A 15017-nucleotide genomic window follows, 5' to 3' on the forward strand; every position below is an offset into this window, starting at 1 on the left:
ATAGGCACATAGCCAAGTGCTTCACGACATCTTATTGTATCAGAATATAAATGAATATTTGGACTTAACCATGTTTCTTATCTTTTCTTAGGGATGATCTTTTGGCCTTTATTCTCCAAAACTAGCAAGAATTAATACAAAAAAATGAATATATTCACCTTATTATTGCTATTTTTCGTACAACAAATGCTCCAAAAAATAAAACAAAAATCCCACTTATAAGGTCAAAAATATTATTGATTGCATTTCATAATGAACAACTCCTTTTTTCATCCGGCGAGATTAAAAGGAATATATTTGTTCTACTATTTGTTGCTTTTTAAAACCGTTTTTCTTGTGGACGAAAAAGAAAAATAGAAAATATAACATCTTTCATCACAAGGCAGGCCTCCGTCTATAAATAACGCTGTGCACCAGAATCAGAAATAGTCATTCCCACTTTCCATAGATCTTCAAACTTCACAAACTAATTATTGCATTTCCCTATTTTTTCTGTTTTATCTTATCCCAAAATTTTCTCATTTCCCTATATGTGTGCAGATCCAAATATTACTATTCATCACAAGAATCTATTCATTCCACATTCCATTACATTATAAACAAACTTTTTGCCTACTTTTTATTTACCAGATTTTGGATAATTTTGCTATGAAATCAATGAATTTGATAACTATGAAGCCTTGTTGTCGAATTCTAATCGCAACTAAGAGCAATTCCTTTTTGGGTCTTCCATTCAAGAAGGCACATAATTCATTCAGCACAAATTCGTCGAATTTTCGTTTGAATTTGAGGCAAAAATCTGATTTTTACAGCTACCCAATTCGTATTTTGGGCTCTGGAAGGATTATCAATGGGAAGCAGAAGTTGTTGTGTGTGCCAAATTCATGTTGGGGTCAATCTAGGGTTTTCTCAGGCCCAATTGGGGCCTCAAAGAGAGGGTTCCATGCTATTGCTAGTGTTGCATCGGACTTTAGGAATTATTCAACTTCTGTTGAAACTCGTGTTAATGACAAGAACTTTGAGAGGATTTATGTGCAAGGAGGTTTGAATGTGAAGCCATTGGTAGTGGAAAAGATTGATTTAGATGAACATGCTGCTGGAGTTGATGGTGAACGTGTGAAAAATGATGAGAGCGTGAAAGAAGAGGGTGAGGGGCAAGTGGAGGTTCGGGGCGGGGAGGAGTCAGAGGCGGTGAAGGAGGCATGGAAGTTGTTGGAGAATGCTGTGGTTACATATTGTGGGAGCCCTATAGGGACTCTTGCTGCTAATGATCCTAATGATAAGTTGCCATTGAATTATGATCAAGTCTTTATTAGGGATTTTATCCCATCTACGCTTGCTTTTTTGCTCAAGGGGGATAAAGACATTGTTAAGAATTTCCTACTTCACACCCTGCAACTGCAGGTAATCTTTAATTTTAAGTGTTTCGTGATATCATTTCCTTTGAAAATTTATTGCTTATGGTCTTATGATTGCCTTTTGTCTGTCTGAAAAAATGAGCTGCTTCTACCAATTGGAATGTTAAATTTTTAATGATGGAAACATTTTGCAAATGGTTTCATTTGGAAAAATAGAATGCCTATTGGATAGGCTAGTTGTGGTAGCTTTAGATTCACATAATTGTGATTGCTTAAAACGCATTTGCCTACTTCCAAGAATAAAACACAAGAAAAGTCTACCTGCACCAGTGGTATTTAATTAGTACTTAGAAATGATAATGCTTTCTCTTTTTTTGGAGAGAGGGTTGGGAGCCTGGCTGAACTTTTTTTTTCCTTCCAAATACTCAATGCAATTGTGAGCTAGGGACCAGATAGGATTTGCTTTTCTGATATTTTTCTTTGACTCCTTATTTGGTGGAGAATTAATCTTTTAGGAAGGAGTCTCATGATTATTTTGTATTTGACAATATGTCCTTCATTTGGTAGCGTCAGCATGAGATGATAACCTTTTTCTTGACTTCTTAGAGACAGGTCCTTTTTAAGCCTACAAAGAAATTAGTTTCTTAAATTGTTACTTTCATAATGAGATCTTTCGTTGATGCTTCATCTATAGATTTAGTCAAAAACAAATGATTGAAGAAACTTTGTTTGGTTGCATTCATGTTTTTCATTCTTACTTTCTGTGTGTATTAATAGATCTTGGTCTAGGTTATTGATTTACTGTAAAATAATTGACTGCTGTCGGTTTCTGTAATATAGAGTTGGGAGAAAACTGTGGACTGTTACAGTCCAGGGCAAGGGTTGATGCCTGCAAGTTTTAAAGTTAGAACAGTGCCCCTTGATGATAACAAATATGAAGAAGTTCTAGACCCAGATTTTGGGGAGTCAGCTATTGGCCGCGTAGCACCTGTTGATTCAGGTAAGTGTTTATTTTTGTTGAATACTAAGTCCCTTAATGGCTGGTTATTCAGGGGAGAATTCAAACTTATTGTTTATTAACCAGTGATCGAACATTTGGGAACTGTTATTTACTTTTTGATCAGTTGAAGAAAAAGTAGCCTTAACAAGAGGAAATCTTTTCTCACATTTTCGCTTACCATAGGAAATACGCACAACTTTTCCAAGTAGACCAATAAACTGTTAACTGTTTGTACATATTTACAAAAATGGAAAGTGGATGCCAATATGGACTGGACCAAAATAGTAAATTGTTCGTTGAATGTAAGAAGAGAGTATTAATTCTTACCTTCCTTAAAAGAAAATGTAAGAAGATAGTATCTAGATTCTATTCACCATAGGTGTTTATCAGTAGTTAAGGGGAAGTATTTCACGGTTATAGTAAATTGTTTTATTTCCTTTTAGACATCCTCTAGAAAAACTAAATGCTCAAAGAATATCAGGAGAGGAGGGTAAGGGAAGAAATACATCAGTAAAGAGACCAGCTCAGAAGTTTTGTCACTTTATTTCCATCCGGTAAATGGACGTTGAAAGATCTAAAACTGCGACTTTTTCAGGCTTGTGGTGGATTATCTTGTTGAGAGCTTATGGGAAGATCACCGGTGACTATGGATTACAAGAAAGAGTGGATGTACAGACTGGCATAAAGCTGATATTGAACCTGTGTCTGTCTGATGGGTTTGATATGTTTCCTTCTTTGCTAGTCACTGATGGTTCCTGCATGATAGATAGGCGTATGGGTATTCATGGACATCCGCTTGAGATTCAAGTAAGTTGAATTTGCTAAATTCTTCTTTGAATGTTACAAGTGGCAGTCAGTTCCTTTTTAGTTTTTAATATACATTTCAAGTTCATCTTGTGAGTCTTTCCTTAACCTGGTATGCTGACATTGGTGAATTAGGATATTACAGTGAATTAGATTGGTTATAGATGAGGTCTATGAACTTTTGGAGGGATACTTGGAACTTGATCTGTCCTTAATTTACATTGTAGAGAGAATGACATAAGCTTAATATTTTTACTTTATATTGACAAGTGTAGGATTTGACCCCACTTATGGGATTTTACTGGGTTATTGCTGTTGTTGTTGTATTGACAAGTGTAGGATTACTAGTGCAAAGGACCCTCCACCTGCAGCAATGAGGTTAGAGGTTTAGGGGGGTGGCTTTACCAAATCACAGATAATAAGGATAATAATTTATTCTATATATTTGTGTTGCACATGTTAAGGAAGTGATCTGAGATGCTATCGTTGTTTCCTTCTGTGATTCTCTCTTTGATCTTTTCTGGGCTTGACATGTTTGATGTTGCAGGCTTTATTTTACTCAGCACTTAGGTGTTCCCGTGAGATGCTCTCTCTGGATGAAGGATCCAAGAATTTGGTGAATGCCATAAACAACCGACTTAGTGCATTGTCATTTCACATTAGAGAATATTATTGGGTTGATATGAAGAAGATCAATGAAATATACCGATATAAGACAGAGGAGTATTCCACTGACGCCACTAACAAATTTAACATCTACCCTGAACAAATCCCTCACTGGTTGATGGATTGGATCCCTGAGGAAGGTGGTTATCTTATTGGCAATTTACAGCCTGCCCACATGGACTTTAGATTCTTCACACTTGGAAATCTGTGGTCCATTGTGTCATCTTTGGGTACCCCAAAACAGAATGAGGCGATCCTGAATCTGATTGAAGCAAAATGGGACGATATTGTGGGTTCTATGCCCCTTAAAATATGTTACCCTGCTCTGGAGAATGAAGAGTGGCGTATAATCACTGGTAGTGACCCTAAGAACACGTGAGTTTTCCATAAATCTCTCTCTATCTATATATGTGTGTGTGTGTGTTTCTCTGTGTGTGTATGTGTTATCTACGGGTTACTAAGCTGTCCAGTTTGACTGTTGCAGACCTTGGTCATATCATAACGGGGGTTCTTGGCCAACTCTTCTCTGGCAGGTAAGGCCACATTCTGTACTTTTGGTCGATTGATGGTTTTCTCTTCCTTAATGATCCTTCTTTCTTCCCGACATCAGAATTTGAAATGATTTTATGTTATATTCAATCAATTTGACAAGTTTCTTTGGATACAAGTTCCACTGAAGTCACTTGGCTGCTTTCCCTGAAATATTGTGATTATACCCCTCCCCCCCAAAAAAAAGAAGGAACTGTGACTGTAGTGCATTATTAGTTTATCTCTTTCTGCATGTATTTATTTTGTCTTTGGAGGCTGAGCAATATTTCAATAACCGTTATACATGTTTTTTATCTTTTAGTTAAAATTGCGGTGTCCTGGATAAATTGGTAAGTAAAACAGTGATCTTAGTGTATTTCTAGTAAATTGAACCACTGAATTATATGGAAAGCCCAAAATTTCCATAACACAGTCTGAAGAACCATATTATATTTATTGAAAGAAAAGAAAGACCCAGATTAAGAGTTTTCTCTCGCCCTTTCTATCCCTCCTTTTGATTTAATTAAGATGATGTAGCCGCTGAATGCTGAATTTAAAATGACTGAAATCTATAACGATTATTCGTAAATGCATGTGGGACTAGTGCAGAAATCCGTAATGCTTTACACATTTTCTCCTTACTGTACGTTGCATAGTTTTGATCAGTTGGTTTTCTTGAATTGATGCTTAAGATGATAAACTAATGTTGGCTAAAAGTTATCCTAATAAACGACGCTACTTGCTCTCAGCTTTACTGTTTCATGATGTTGCTCTTTCTATTCTTTCAGTTCACGCTGGCATGTATCAAGATGAATAGGACTGATCTGGCTAAGAAGGCAGTTGATTTAGCTGAGAAAAGGCTTCGGGTGGATCAGTGGCCTGAATATTACGATACAAGGTACGGCAAGTTTACGGGAAAACAAGCCCGGCTGTACCAAACATGGACTATAGCTGGTTTTCTGACATCTAAAATGCTATTGGAAAATCCAGAGATGGCTTCATTGCTATTCTGGGAAGAAGATTATGATCTTCTTGAGATTTGTGTCTGTGCTCTTAAGAAATCTGGAAGGAAAAAGTGCTCACGCGGTGCTGCCAAGTCTCAGATCCTTGTATGAGTTAACCATCATTCTTTCAGAGGTTAACACATTCTACATGTACAGGAAATAGTTAGGATTAGGGTATCACACCCCTTGGGGTGCAGCCCTTTCCCGGACCCTGCATGAATGCGGGATGCTTCGTGCACCGGGCTACCCTTTTAAGGGTATGTCTAGAGGGTTTTTCAACCTCAAACTTTTCTCTATTATATACTTTATTTTTCACACAGCATTATGGAATTACCATTGATTTGTAAGCCAGTTAATTGTAATAGTTCATCAACTTAGGAAATGAAACTAAATTTCCTTGAAGGCCTTCATAACAGGCATCTTCCGGAATTAATCTGTATATATATACTATATACTCATATAATACTATGATGATTGGCATGTTTGTATTTGTCTCATATAATCTGTGTAAAGATGTATAGGGACGCATTTTTATGATTTATCTCGTCTTTATGAATGATATTTGGTCACTTTTTCTTTGCCGTATATATATGAGGGGTCCTTTGGTCTTAATATTAGCTTATTATTTGTCTTTAGTATGTATGGTTATAATGTGGTTCGATGTTGGAGAAATTCTTAAAAGAATAGTTGATCAGCGAAATGAGTATTATAAGGAAGTCCTAAGGAAAATGTAAGGAGTTAAACTTTGTAAAGGAGTAAAAACAAAGACGACTAATGTAAATGGGGTGGAAAAAGCAAAGCTGTTTGCATTTTGCAGCCCTGATTTGTTTTTGTGATTTGAAATCATATCTTAATATTTTTAATAATTTACACTGTAATCTCTTTATTTCCTTACAAAATAATAAAATCATTCTTTATCTCAAATTATCCATGAAGGTAAAACAAGAAAATATGAAGAAGTAAAAAGAAATGCTGCAAATAAAAAAGAGGAGTGTTAAACAAGTAGCTTTCTAATTAAAATTAGTTTTCAAATTAGCATCCACCTCACTATCTTTCGACAAAATTAACTCTTGTTATTTTAAAATCGCTGAACTTAGAATTGATTACTTAAATCCATTATCTCTCATAGGAAGCCAAGTAGTCATGCCAAATAACCTAAAATATCGAGGTAAAAATTTATCTGTCAAATTTGTTTTCTTAGTAACTAGTCATAAGTTCACTAGTCACTACCATTTGAAAAATTAGCTTCTACTGATCACTAATTTGAATAAAAAAAGTTCTTGGGACGCGGAGAAGGAGAGAATACCAGTTGAGTTTATTCATTTATGCATAAATGAATCAAAGATTCCTTCCTTCTGTAATCTTAAGCACATTCATTAAACCGATTTGTTTAGTCATAAACTATGTTTAAGCAATGAATGCAAGAAAACTAGTGTTTCAAACTCATTGTACTCAAATTCCTCAAACTATCCGAAACTCTCTTCTTTGTGCTGGAACCAATCCACCCTCTTCAAACCCGCCATTTTTACCAAAGCCTCCTTCTGTCTTGGCCACTGGCCTTCTCAAATCGTATTTTGAAAGGGGTCTAATTCGAGAAGCACGTACACTGTTCGATGAAATGCCTGAAAGAGACGTTGTTGCTTGGACGACTATGATATCTGGGTACACTTCATGTAATCACCATGCACGTGCTTGGCTGGTTTTCTGTGAGATGATGAGGTATACGGATGTGCGCCCCAATGAGTTCACCTTTTCTAGCACGTTGAAGGCTTGTAAAGGGATCAATTCGTCCTCTCGTGGAGCTTTGATTCATGGTTTGGTTCTTAAGCAAGGCATGAGTGTAAGTATTTATGTTGCGAATGCGCTCTTGGATGTCTATGCTACGTGTTGTGTTAATATGGATGAAGCATCTGCGGTTTTTCATGAAATTAGAGTGAAAAATGATGTGTCTTGGACTACCTTAATCGCGGGATATACTCATCGTGGTGACGGCTATATGGGGCTTAAAGTTTTTAGAAGAATGTTACTGGTACGTATTTAGATATTTTCTTGCAAAAGGCCAGCTGATGCACATACGAAATGGTGTTTTTTTTGTTATCGCTTGAATTCACCTGTTGTAGAAAAATGCTAGATTGTATCATATTCAATTAAGTGCTACTTGCAGCAAGTCCTTTGTGACTCGAAATTGTAGTGGATCTAGTACTGCATGTAGCTTAATTTGAAAGCTACTTCTTAAAGTTTGAAAATGTGAAACTCAAAAACATGTAAATCATTGCTTGGTCTGTATGTAGGTTTTGTTGCATGATCAGTGAAAGTCTTACGTAGTTGCTTCAATAAAAATAAGTTGCTAACATAATACAAAAGGAAATTTTAATTCTGACCTTTCATCCTTTTTTTGTGTGTTTGGATGGACAGGAAGAGGGTGTATCAAACCCATTTAGCTTTTCAATAGCGGTTAGAGCTTGTGCCTCCGTCCATTCATGTACATACGGGAAGCAACTTCATGCTGCAATCATCAAGCATGGCTTGGACTTTAATCTACCCGTAATGAATTCTATTTTAGATATGTATTGTAGGTGTAGTAGCTTAAATGATGCAAAGCAATGCTTCCGTGAAATGACTCAAAGGGATTCAATCACGTGGAACACTTTGATTGCTGGGTACGAGAAGTCTGATCCATACGAGTCTATCAGCATATACTCGAGTATGGAGTCTGAAGGTCTTAGCCCCAACTGCTTCACATTTTCCAGCGTTGTAGCAGCTGTGGCCAATTTGGCAGTTTTGAGTTGTGGAGAGCAGATTCTTGGAAGAATCATAAAGAGAGGCCTTGGCGGGAACTTGGAGTTGGACAATGCCTTAATAGATATGTATGCAAAGTCTGGAAATATTGCAAGTGCACGTAGAATTTTTGATAAAATGCCCAAGAAAAATCTGGTTTCGTGGACCTCAATGATGATTGGTTATGGAAGCCATGGTTATGGAAATGAAGCTGTTGACTTCTTTGAAGAGATGGTTAAATTTAGAGTCAGGCCAGATAGGATAGCTTTTGTGGCAGTTTTAAATGCATGTAGCCACGCTGGGCTTGTAGATAAAGGTTTAAGGTATTTTATCTCAATGGTTGGTGATTACGACATAGCTCCAGATCAGGAGATTTTTGGGTGTTTAGTAGATTTGCTAGGACGTGCTGGAAGAGTTGAGGAGGCTTTTAAGTTGATAGAGAGTATGCCATTTGATCCTGATGAATCTGTTTGGGGAGCATTCCTAGGAGCATGTAAAGCCCACAATCTTCCAGATTTGGGCAAACTGGCCATGAGAAAGGTGTTGGCTTTGAAGCCGAAAATTGCAGGAACCTATGTGATTTTGTCAAATATCTATGCAGCTGACGGTAAATGGGGTGACTCTGCGAAAATGAGGAAGTTGATGAGAAGGGTGGCTACTAAGAAAGAGGCTGGGAGAAGTTCAGTAGAGATAAAGAATCAGAACTATAGTTTTGTTGCTGGAGATAAGATGGGTTCACATATGGATTGCGTTTATGAAGTTGTAAATATCCTGGTCGAACATATGAGTGACGTACCATATATTCCTGATTTTGACTTCTTTATACATGATTCTGAAGATGGAACTTGAAAAGTAACAGCACTGAGGTTTAACGGGACTTCGTTGTTGTATTTGTTAATGTATTTATTCTTTGGGGGGGCAGCGGAATTCAGTTAGAAGCAAAGTAAGATAGATTCGTTTTTTCCACAAGGCATATCACATTCTATGCAAGAAGAGATTTTATTAAACACGATCTTGATTATACCCAACTTGGAGTCTAGTGGATTTTCAGTCTTCTAAAATGCTCTTGGAACAAGCGAGGGGACATTGTTATCATGGGAAGAACCCTGTGATCTTCTTGAAATTCATTTATGTGCTCTTTACTTTGTCTGGAAGGAAAAATAACTCAGTACTAAACATGACTAGAGTGGATATGATACAAGACATTTTCGTGGGAAAGTAAGCTCGATTGCTCAAGTAAATCCAGTAGATCTTCTGACTTATAAAAGGTTCTTGGAAGATCCAGCGATGAGTACATTGTTATTATGGGAAGAACAATATGATCCTTAGAGACTTGTCTTCGCGCTCTTTGAGATTTCTGGAAGGAAAAATTGCACAAGTGGTTGCTAAGTCTCAGATTCGTTTACTAAATGACCATTGTTTAGGAGGTGAAACACATTCTACTTACATGTCAAACTGGTTAAGATTGGTTAAATATAGGGGTGGCAAAATGGTTAAAGGAAAAGTTAACCACCCATATTATCCACTAAAAAATGGGTTGGATAATGAACTTTTTAAAAATGGGTCAAATATGGATAAGAATCATATTATCCATTTAGAAAATGGATAACCAATGAGATACCAATGGATAACCAGTTGGTCTATCTTTTACATTTGTAAAGCTTCAATTTGGGGGTTCCTCAAGTTAGGGAGATTAAGAATTCTCCCAAAAGTGATCATATGCAAGAATTCATGGATAATATGGTTACCCATATTATCTACGGTTAACCCGTTTTTTATCCGTATTAAATATGGGTCAGGTCGAATAATTGATCCATTTTTTCATTACCTGTTTTTGACCAGAACCATACCTGACCCGACTCGCACGTTTGCCACTCCTAGTTAAATATTTCTCTGGGGGGTATTGTCGAATTTCTACTGTTTGAGCTAGTCAGTTGCAATAGCTCATTGACTTGAGGAAAAAATGTATGTCACGACATAATTTCAAGCACCAGTGAACGTAGTAATGAAATGTGGCTGATCCCAGGTTGGTGCCCACGAGTGACAATCTCTGTGAAATCAGAGGCAGAACAGATGATTCTATGCTAGATAGCTAGTGCTCAAGCGGAGTTAACAGAGATTTGGCTGATTAAGCAGGCAGATACGTCCAGTTTGAACGCGATTCTCCAAATTGATAGAATACATGATACCACTACAAAAATGGAGCAAAATATCAAAATTACAAGCTTACGGTCATGGAAACCTTCGTGATGCTTTGCAGATGAGATGCTACTTTATCTAGAGCACATGTTGTGGTTCTGAGTTTAAGAATATTATGGTACATGGCAGTTTTACAAGATTGCTGGTACATTCGGTTCATGTTTCTCCACCAAGAGCCCCAACCCATTTGCTTCCCCCATATAGCATAAATTTCTTCGCTTATTCATTAACCACTACAAAAATTCTTCAACGTACTGCAAAAATAGCACAGAGATGTCACCCTAATTCAGTATGCCGAATAAATGAACTGCCTCTGGTTGTCTCTCACATTGTGTGTAAGGAAATATTCCATTATTTGTCCATCAACTGTAAAGATACCAGGAAAACAAATAGGGTCAATTCTTTTTCAGCTACTGACAACCTTAAATTGTTACAAAAATTGCACCGCAAGAACTATACGAGTGGAATGCGGAAAAGTTACTCCTAGTTCAAGAACTTGAGTAACCAAAAGAACTTGCATTGTTATATAGAACAGACTACTCATCCATCTCTTCTGTGAACGAATTGCTAGTAAATTAAGCTAGCATTGATTATCCAAATTGATATAGACATGTATATAGTAATGTTGTATAGGTTTAAAACCAATACAGCAGTAACATCCAAAATCTTATTAACCTGTTCAGCTTCAATAGATCTTCAAGAACGAGGTAGATGCTGATTAAATACATAAAGAAGCTCCTTCTAGAGCCTGTAATGGCCAAGCTCCCAATGCACTCTGGGTAGCAGCCTTTGGTACCTACATCTGAATCGGTGCCAAATCTGAATTTGAGTGCATAATTAGATACTTCAGACTTAATTCAACTACTGCAATGCAATCTTACTATATCAAGCAGTTGTGACTACAACATAGCAACAATGTACAAATACCTGGTAGACTGAGTGACCAAAATTTTCAATTTTGACTACGAGCTCCTTTTATGCTATAGATCAAAATCCAGTCAGCAAAGATGTTCAAGGAGCACAATCTGAAATATGTGAAGGAGATCTTGATAAGAGATGACGAGAACTCGAGCAGAGTGAAAACTTAAGAAGCTTTAAATCCAAAAGTAGCATCAGAGCGCTTGCCTTACTGTCCATATCCATGGTAAAAGTCAGTTTGCCCAGAATGTAGATTGAAATGCAATGCATGTATTCCAATTTGGGAGACGATGGCCTAATGAGCCTACGCACAGTTCATACATGAACGGCAGCCAGTTAATGTTGCAAGGAAGATTTAGGCAATCAAGTTAAACAACCTTCATAATAGTTCCCTATGGCCCAACAACCGAGAATTAGTTACCAAAATTCCATACAGGAACAAGACCCATCCTTAAAATGGTGAAAGCGATGGCGATCCCTAATCACAATCTCGCGATTAAAAGCTTTAGATATTAGTTTTGCTGCTGTATGACAATCACTACATATTCGTAAGTTCTTTATAATTCTTATTGGAGTTGGAGGAGTGATAGAAATGAGCCCATAAGCAATTGCAAGCTTTTCACTATGTCTAAACAGGGTACTTTCTTTTTCTTCCTCGTCAATATCAAGTAAAACCTCATCTGTGCCTGGTGCATAGCCCATTATTTTCAATCGCTTTTCCATTTCAGCCAACATTGTTTCGATTTCATTTATCTGGGGATGAGACTTGTCTCCTGCCAAGAATTCCTGAACAGCACCATTTGATTCAATCATACTGCAGCCAGGAACTTTAACGACTCCCTGCCGCGACATTGCTCCTCTAATATCCAGAACACTGTCCCAATTACCTTTTGAGGCAAATATGTTGGACAATAACACATGAAATCCATCATGATCTGGCTGAAGTTCAATGAGCTTCCTTCCAACCCTCTCCCCTATTTCACTATTACCGTGTTTTCTGCAAGCTCCAAGAAGAGCACCCCAAGTGGCAACATCAGGAGCCATAGGCATACTGTCAATAAGCGTCTCAGCTTCTTTCAGCAACCCTGCACGTCCAAGTAGATCAACCATGCATCCGTAGTGCTTGATATTAGGTTCAACATTGTAATATCTGGTCATACTATCAAAGTAGGAACGACCCTCGTCTACCAGGCCCATATGTCGACAGGCACCAAGAATTGCCACAAAAGTAACCTCATTAGGGGTTACACCACATTCCTTCATTTCCTGAGACACTGCTAGTGACTTCTCCACCTGCCCATTCATGGCCAATCCAAGAATTAAAGCATTCCATGAAGAAACCCCTTTTTCTTCCATTCCATTGAAGACTTCCAATGCATTCTCCACACAACCACATTTCAAGTACATGTCAACAAGAGTTGTACCGAGAATGATATTCACTTTGAGCCCATTCTTTCTTATGTAAGCATGGATCCATTTTCCTTGATCAAGGGCAGACAAGTGAGTGCAAGCCGAAAGAACACTAACCAAAGTAGTTTCGTCAGGCTTATTGTCCTCATGCAGCATCTCCTGAAACAATGCTAGAGTTTCCGAGAAATAATCATGTTGCGCATAACCAGATATCATCGTAGTCCATGACACAACATCCTTCTCAGGCATGCAATCGAATAATTCTCTAGCCTTCTCCAGAGAGCCACATTTCAAGTAGCCAGAGATCATTGAGTTCCAAGATATCTGGTCCAAATGACTACTCGTATCAAACAATATTTGTGCAGCCGTTACATCTCCACAAGTGGAGTACATATGAATTAAAGCATTTTGAAGGTTGACATAAGATTCAAAACCAACTCTGATAACCAATCCATGTACTGATTCTCCTGTCTGAACAACCAACAAGTGTGCACACGCAGATAGCACACTTATCACAACCACCTCATCTATGGAAGTGCCATTAGCACACATTTGCATAAATAAATCCAAAGCTTGTTTGTACATCCCATGTTGCTCATAACAAGATATCAAAGCAGTCCAAGAAACCACATCTTTTTCCTTCATTTCATCCAATAATTGACAAGCCTCAGTCATCCTACCAGATCTACCCAAGAGTACAATCATAGAATTGGATGCAATAACATTCTTCATAGGCATCTTATCAAAAATTACTTTTGCCTCTTCAACATTTCCAACCTGTACATAACCTGCCAGTATCGAATTCCACGAAACCGAGTCCAGCACAGGACTTTCATCAAACAGCTTTCTTGCATCAACCATGTTTTCACAAACAGCATACATGTGAATCAAAGTGTTCTTAACATAAACATCCGATGTGAATGCCGTTTTAATAACATGATTATGAAACTCTTTTCCCTCTATTTCCGACAATCTAACTGTGCTGGCTTGAACCAGAAGCGGAAACGTATAATTATCAATACATACATCATTCTTCAACATTGATTTATACAAAAGGATTGTATTTTGAGGCTGGTTTTGCTGTAAATAAGCTCTCATCATGGTATTACAAATAAATCCATTTGGATTTTCGATGTAATCAAAGATTTTATGAGAGTAATTAACGTGAATGAAAAGGGAGTCAGTAGAAAATTTGAGAATCCTGCTTGCAGCATATGTATCTTTGATGAACCCAGTGGAGATAATCTGAGAAAGAATTTGCCCAAAATGCTTGGAATTTTGGCATTTTAGCAGAAGACCCTCCAAGATTGAGAGGTTTATGGTTGTTTTTGAGGTGGGTTTTTGAACAAGATTTGACTTGAAGGGTGAAAGAGCACATACCTTTGTCCAATTCATATACTTATGTCCTTGTTTGAAAATGTGAGTAAAGTAATGAAGGAGCTAAGAGATGTTGCCGGAGCACTGGCTTCCGATAATCGAGAATTCTGTTTGGGTTTTTGTGGTTTGTTTTCGCGCCTTTCTTGTTTTGTTGTTATGGGGAAAAGGGGCTATAGTGTATTTTAAATTGCATTCAGGTGCATCAATTTTTGGTGGTGATATTTCAATCCCCTCAATTTCTCCTATGTTTGAAACAAATTTATACCTCAAGGTTTTTGTTCCTTTTTTCCCTCCTCCTTTTCATCATCTTAACTTATATAATTTATCTTTATTTAAAACCTAATAAATATAGAATTCAAATAAATTACTAATAAATATTTTAGTTTCAAGATATTAGAGTAATATTAATTTAGATGTTTATTATACAAATTAGATAAATTATTTCTTCATAAAGCACGCTCTAAAAGCGGCTCAAGCCCAAATGACCTACCCAACCTATTCCACGTTGGGCTGGTTATTAACCTGCCTATTTATTGAACCCAACTCATCTTGACTCAACTTATTTTAACTCATTTAAAGTTTGGTTGACTTTTAGCCTAAATTGATTCATAAATAACTTTGCTAAAATATCCTTGCAATAATACTTTTTGTTTGATTTGTTATATATAACCATAACAAAAGAAAAAAAGTCTTATTTAGTAATTATACAATTCATAAAAAAAATAACACATATTAATTTAAGTCGGTAAGAGTTGGGCGGGGCTTTGACCCAAATTTTAGTGTAAAAATTGTGTGGGGTAGCCACTTTTTAAAGTGGTATTTACTTTTTATCTAGCATTTTTAATGCTTAGCAACAATAGTCACTAGTCTATTAAAATTAATATGAAAAGATTGTGTTACTCTTTCTTCTATCTCCTTCATGTTAGGGAAAAGAACTGTACCGGAAGGATTTTCTTCTTAGTGTTTCTTGGTGCA

The 15017-nt window shown here is 37.0% G+C and overlaps 3 protein-coding genes across 6 annotated transcripts; 2 read left to right on the plus strand and 1 right to left on the minus strand.

Moving 5' to 3' along the window:
• The first annotated feature begins 362 nt into the window (after positions 1 to 362).
• LOC107778980 (alkaline/neutral invertase A, mitochondrial) lies at positions 363 to 5857 on the plus strand. Its single transcript, XM_016599311.2, has 6 exons — positions 363 to 1404; positions 2199 to 2358; positions 2954 to 3165; positions 3710 to 4203; positions 4313 to 4361; positions 5145 to 5857. Exons 1-6 carry the CDS (start codon positions 649 to 651, stop codon positions 5469 to 5471), a joined length of 1998 nt encoding a protein of 665 aa, XP_016454797.2. The 5' UTR covers positions 363 to 648; the 3' UTR covers positions 5472 to 5857.
• A 602-nt stretch (positions 5858 to 6459) lies between these two features.
• LOC107778981 (putative pentatricopeptide repeat-containing protein At1g56570) lies at positions 6460 to 10293 on the plus strand. The gene is made up of 2 exons (XM_016599312.2): positions 6460 to 7389; positions 7776 to 10293. Exons 1-2 carry the CDS (start codon positions 6775 to 6777, stop codon positions 8985 to 8987), a joined length of 1827 nt encoding a protein of 608 aa, XP_016454798.1. The 5' UTR covers positions 6460 to 6774; the 3' UTR covers positions 8988 to 10293.
• Positions 10294 to 10430: 137 nt separating this feature from the next.
• On the minus strand, positions 10431 to 14275 carry LOC107778983 (pentatricopeptide repeat-containing protein At3g62890-like). Of its 4 annotated transcripts, none has more exons than XM_075217593.1 (4): positions 11463 to 14275; positions 11265 to 11362; positions 11013 to 11139; positions 10431 to 10703 (listed from the first exon to the last, which is right to left on the minus strand). In XM_075217593.1, exon 1 carries the CDS (start codon positions 14058 to 14060, stop codon positions 11673 to 11675), a length of 2388 nt encoding a protein of 795 aa, XP_075073694.1. In that variant the 5' UTR covers positions 14061 to 14275; the 3' UTR covers positions 10431 to 10703; positions 11013 to 11139; positions 11265 to 11362; positions 11463 to 11672. The 4 variants fall into 4 exon arrangements, with proteins under 4 accessions (XP_075073694.1, XP_075073692.1, XP_075073696.1 ...); XM_075217591.1 differs by having other exon boundaries at positions 11013 to 11156; XM_075217595.1 differs by lacking the exon at positions 11013 to 11139.
• Between the last annotated feature and the right edge of the window lie 742 nt (positions 14276 to 15017).

The sequence above is a fragment of the Nicotiana tabacum genome, chromosome 7, assembly GCF_000715075.1.
Source record: "Nicotiana tabacum cultivar K326 chromosome 7, ASM71507v2, whole genome shotgun sequence".
NCBI lineage: Eukaryota > Viridiplantae > Streptophyta > Magnoliopsida > Solanales > Solanaceae > Nicotiana > Nicotiana tabacum.

Coding starts and splice junctions, on each gene's coding strand:
- LOC107778983 (XM_075217595.1), bottom strand. CDS start 14,060: ATGAATTGGACAAAGGTATGTGCTCTTTCACCCTTCAAGTCAAATCTT.
- LOC107778981 (XM_016599312.2), top strand. CDS start 6,775: ATGAATGCAAGAAAACTAGTGTTTCAAACTCATTGTACTCAAATTCCT. Junction 7,390..7,775: donor TTTTTAGAAGAATGTTACTG/GTACGTATTTAG, acceptor TTGGATGGACAG/GAAGAGGGTGTATCAAACCC.
- LOC107778980 (XM_016599311.2), top strand. CDS start 649: ATGAAATCAATGAATTTGATAACTATGAAGCCTTGTTGTCGAATTCTA. Junction 3,166..3,709: donor GACATCCGCTTGAGATTCAA/GTAAGTTGAATT, acceptor TTGATGTTGCAG/GCTTTATTTTACTCAGCACT. Junction 4,362..5,144: donor GGCCAACTCTTCTCTGGCAG/GTAAGGCCACAT, acceptor CTATTCTTTCAG/TTCACGCTGGCATGTATCAA.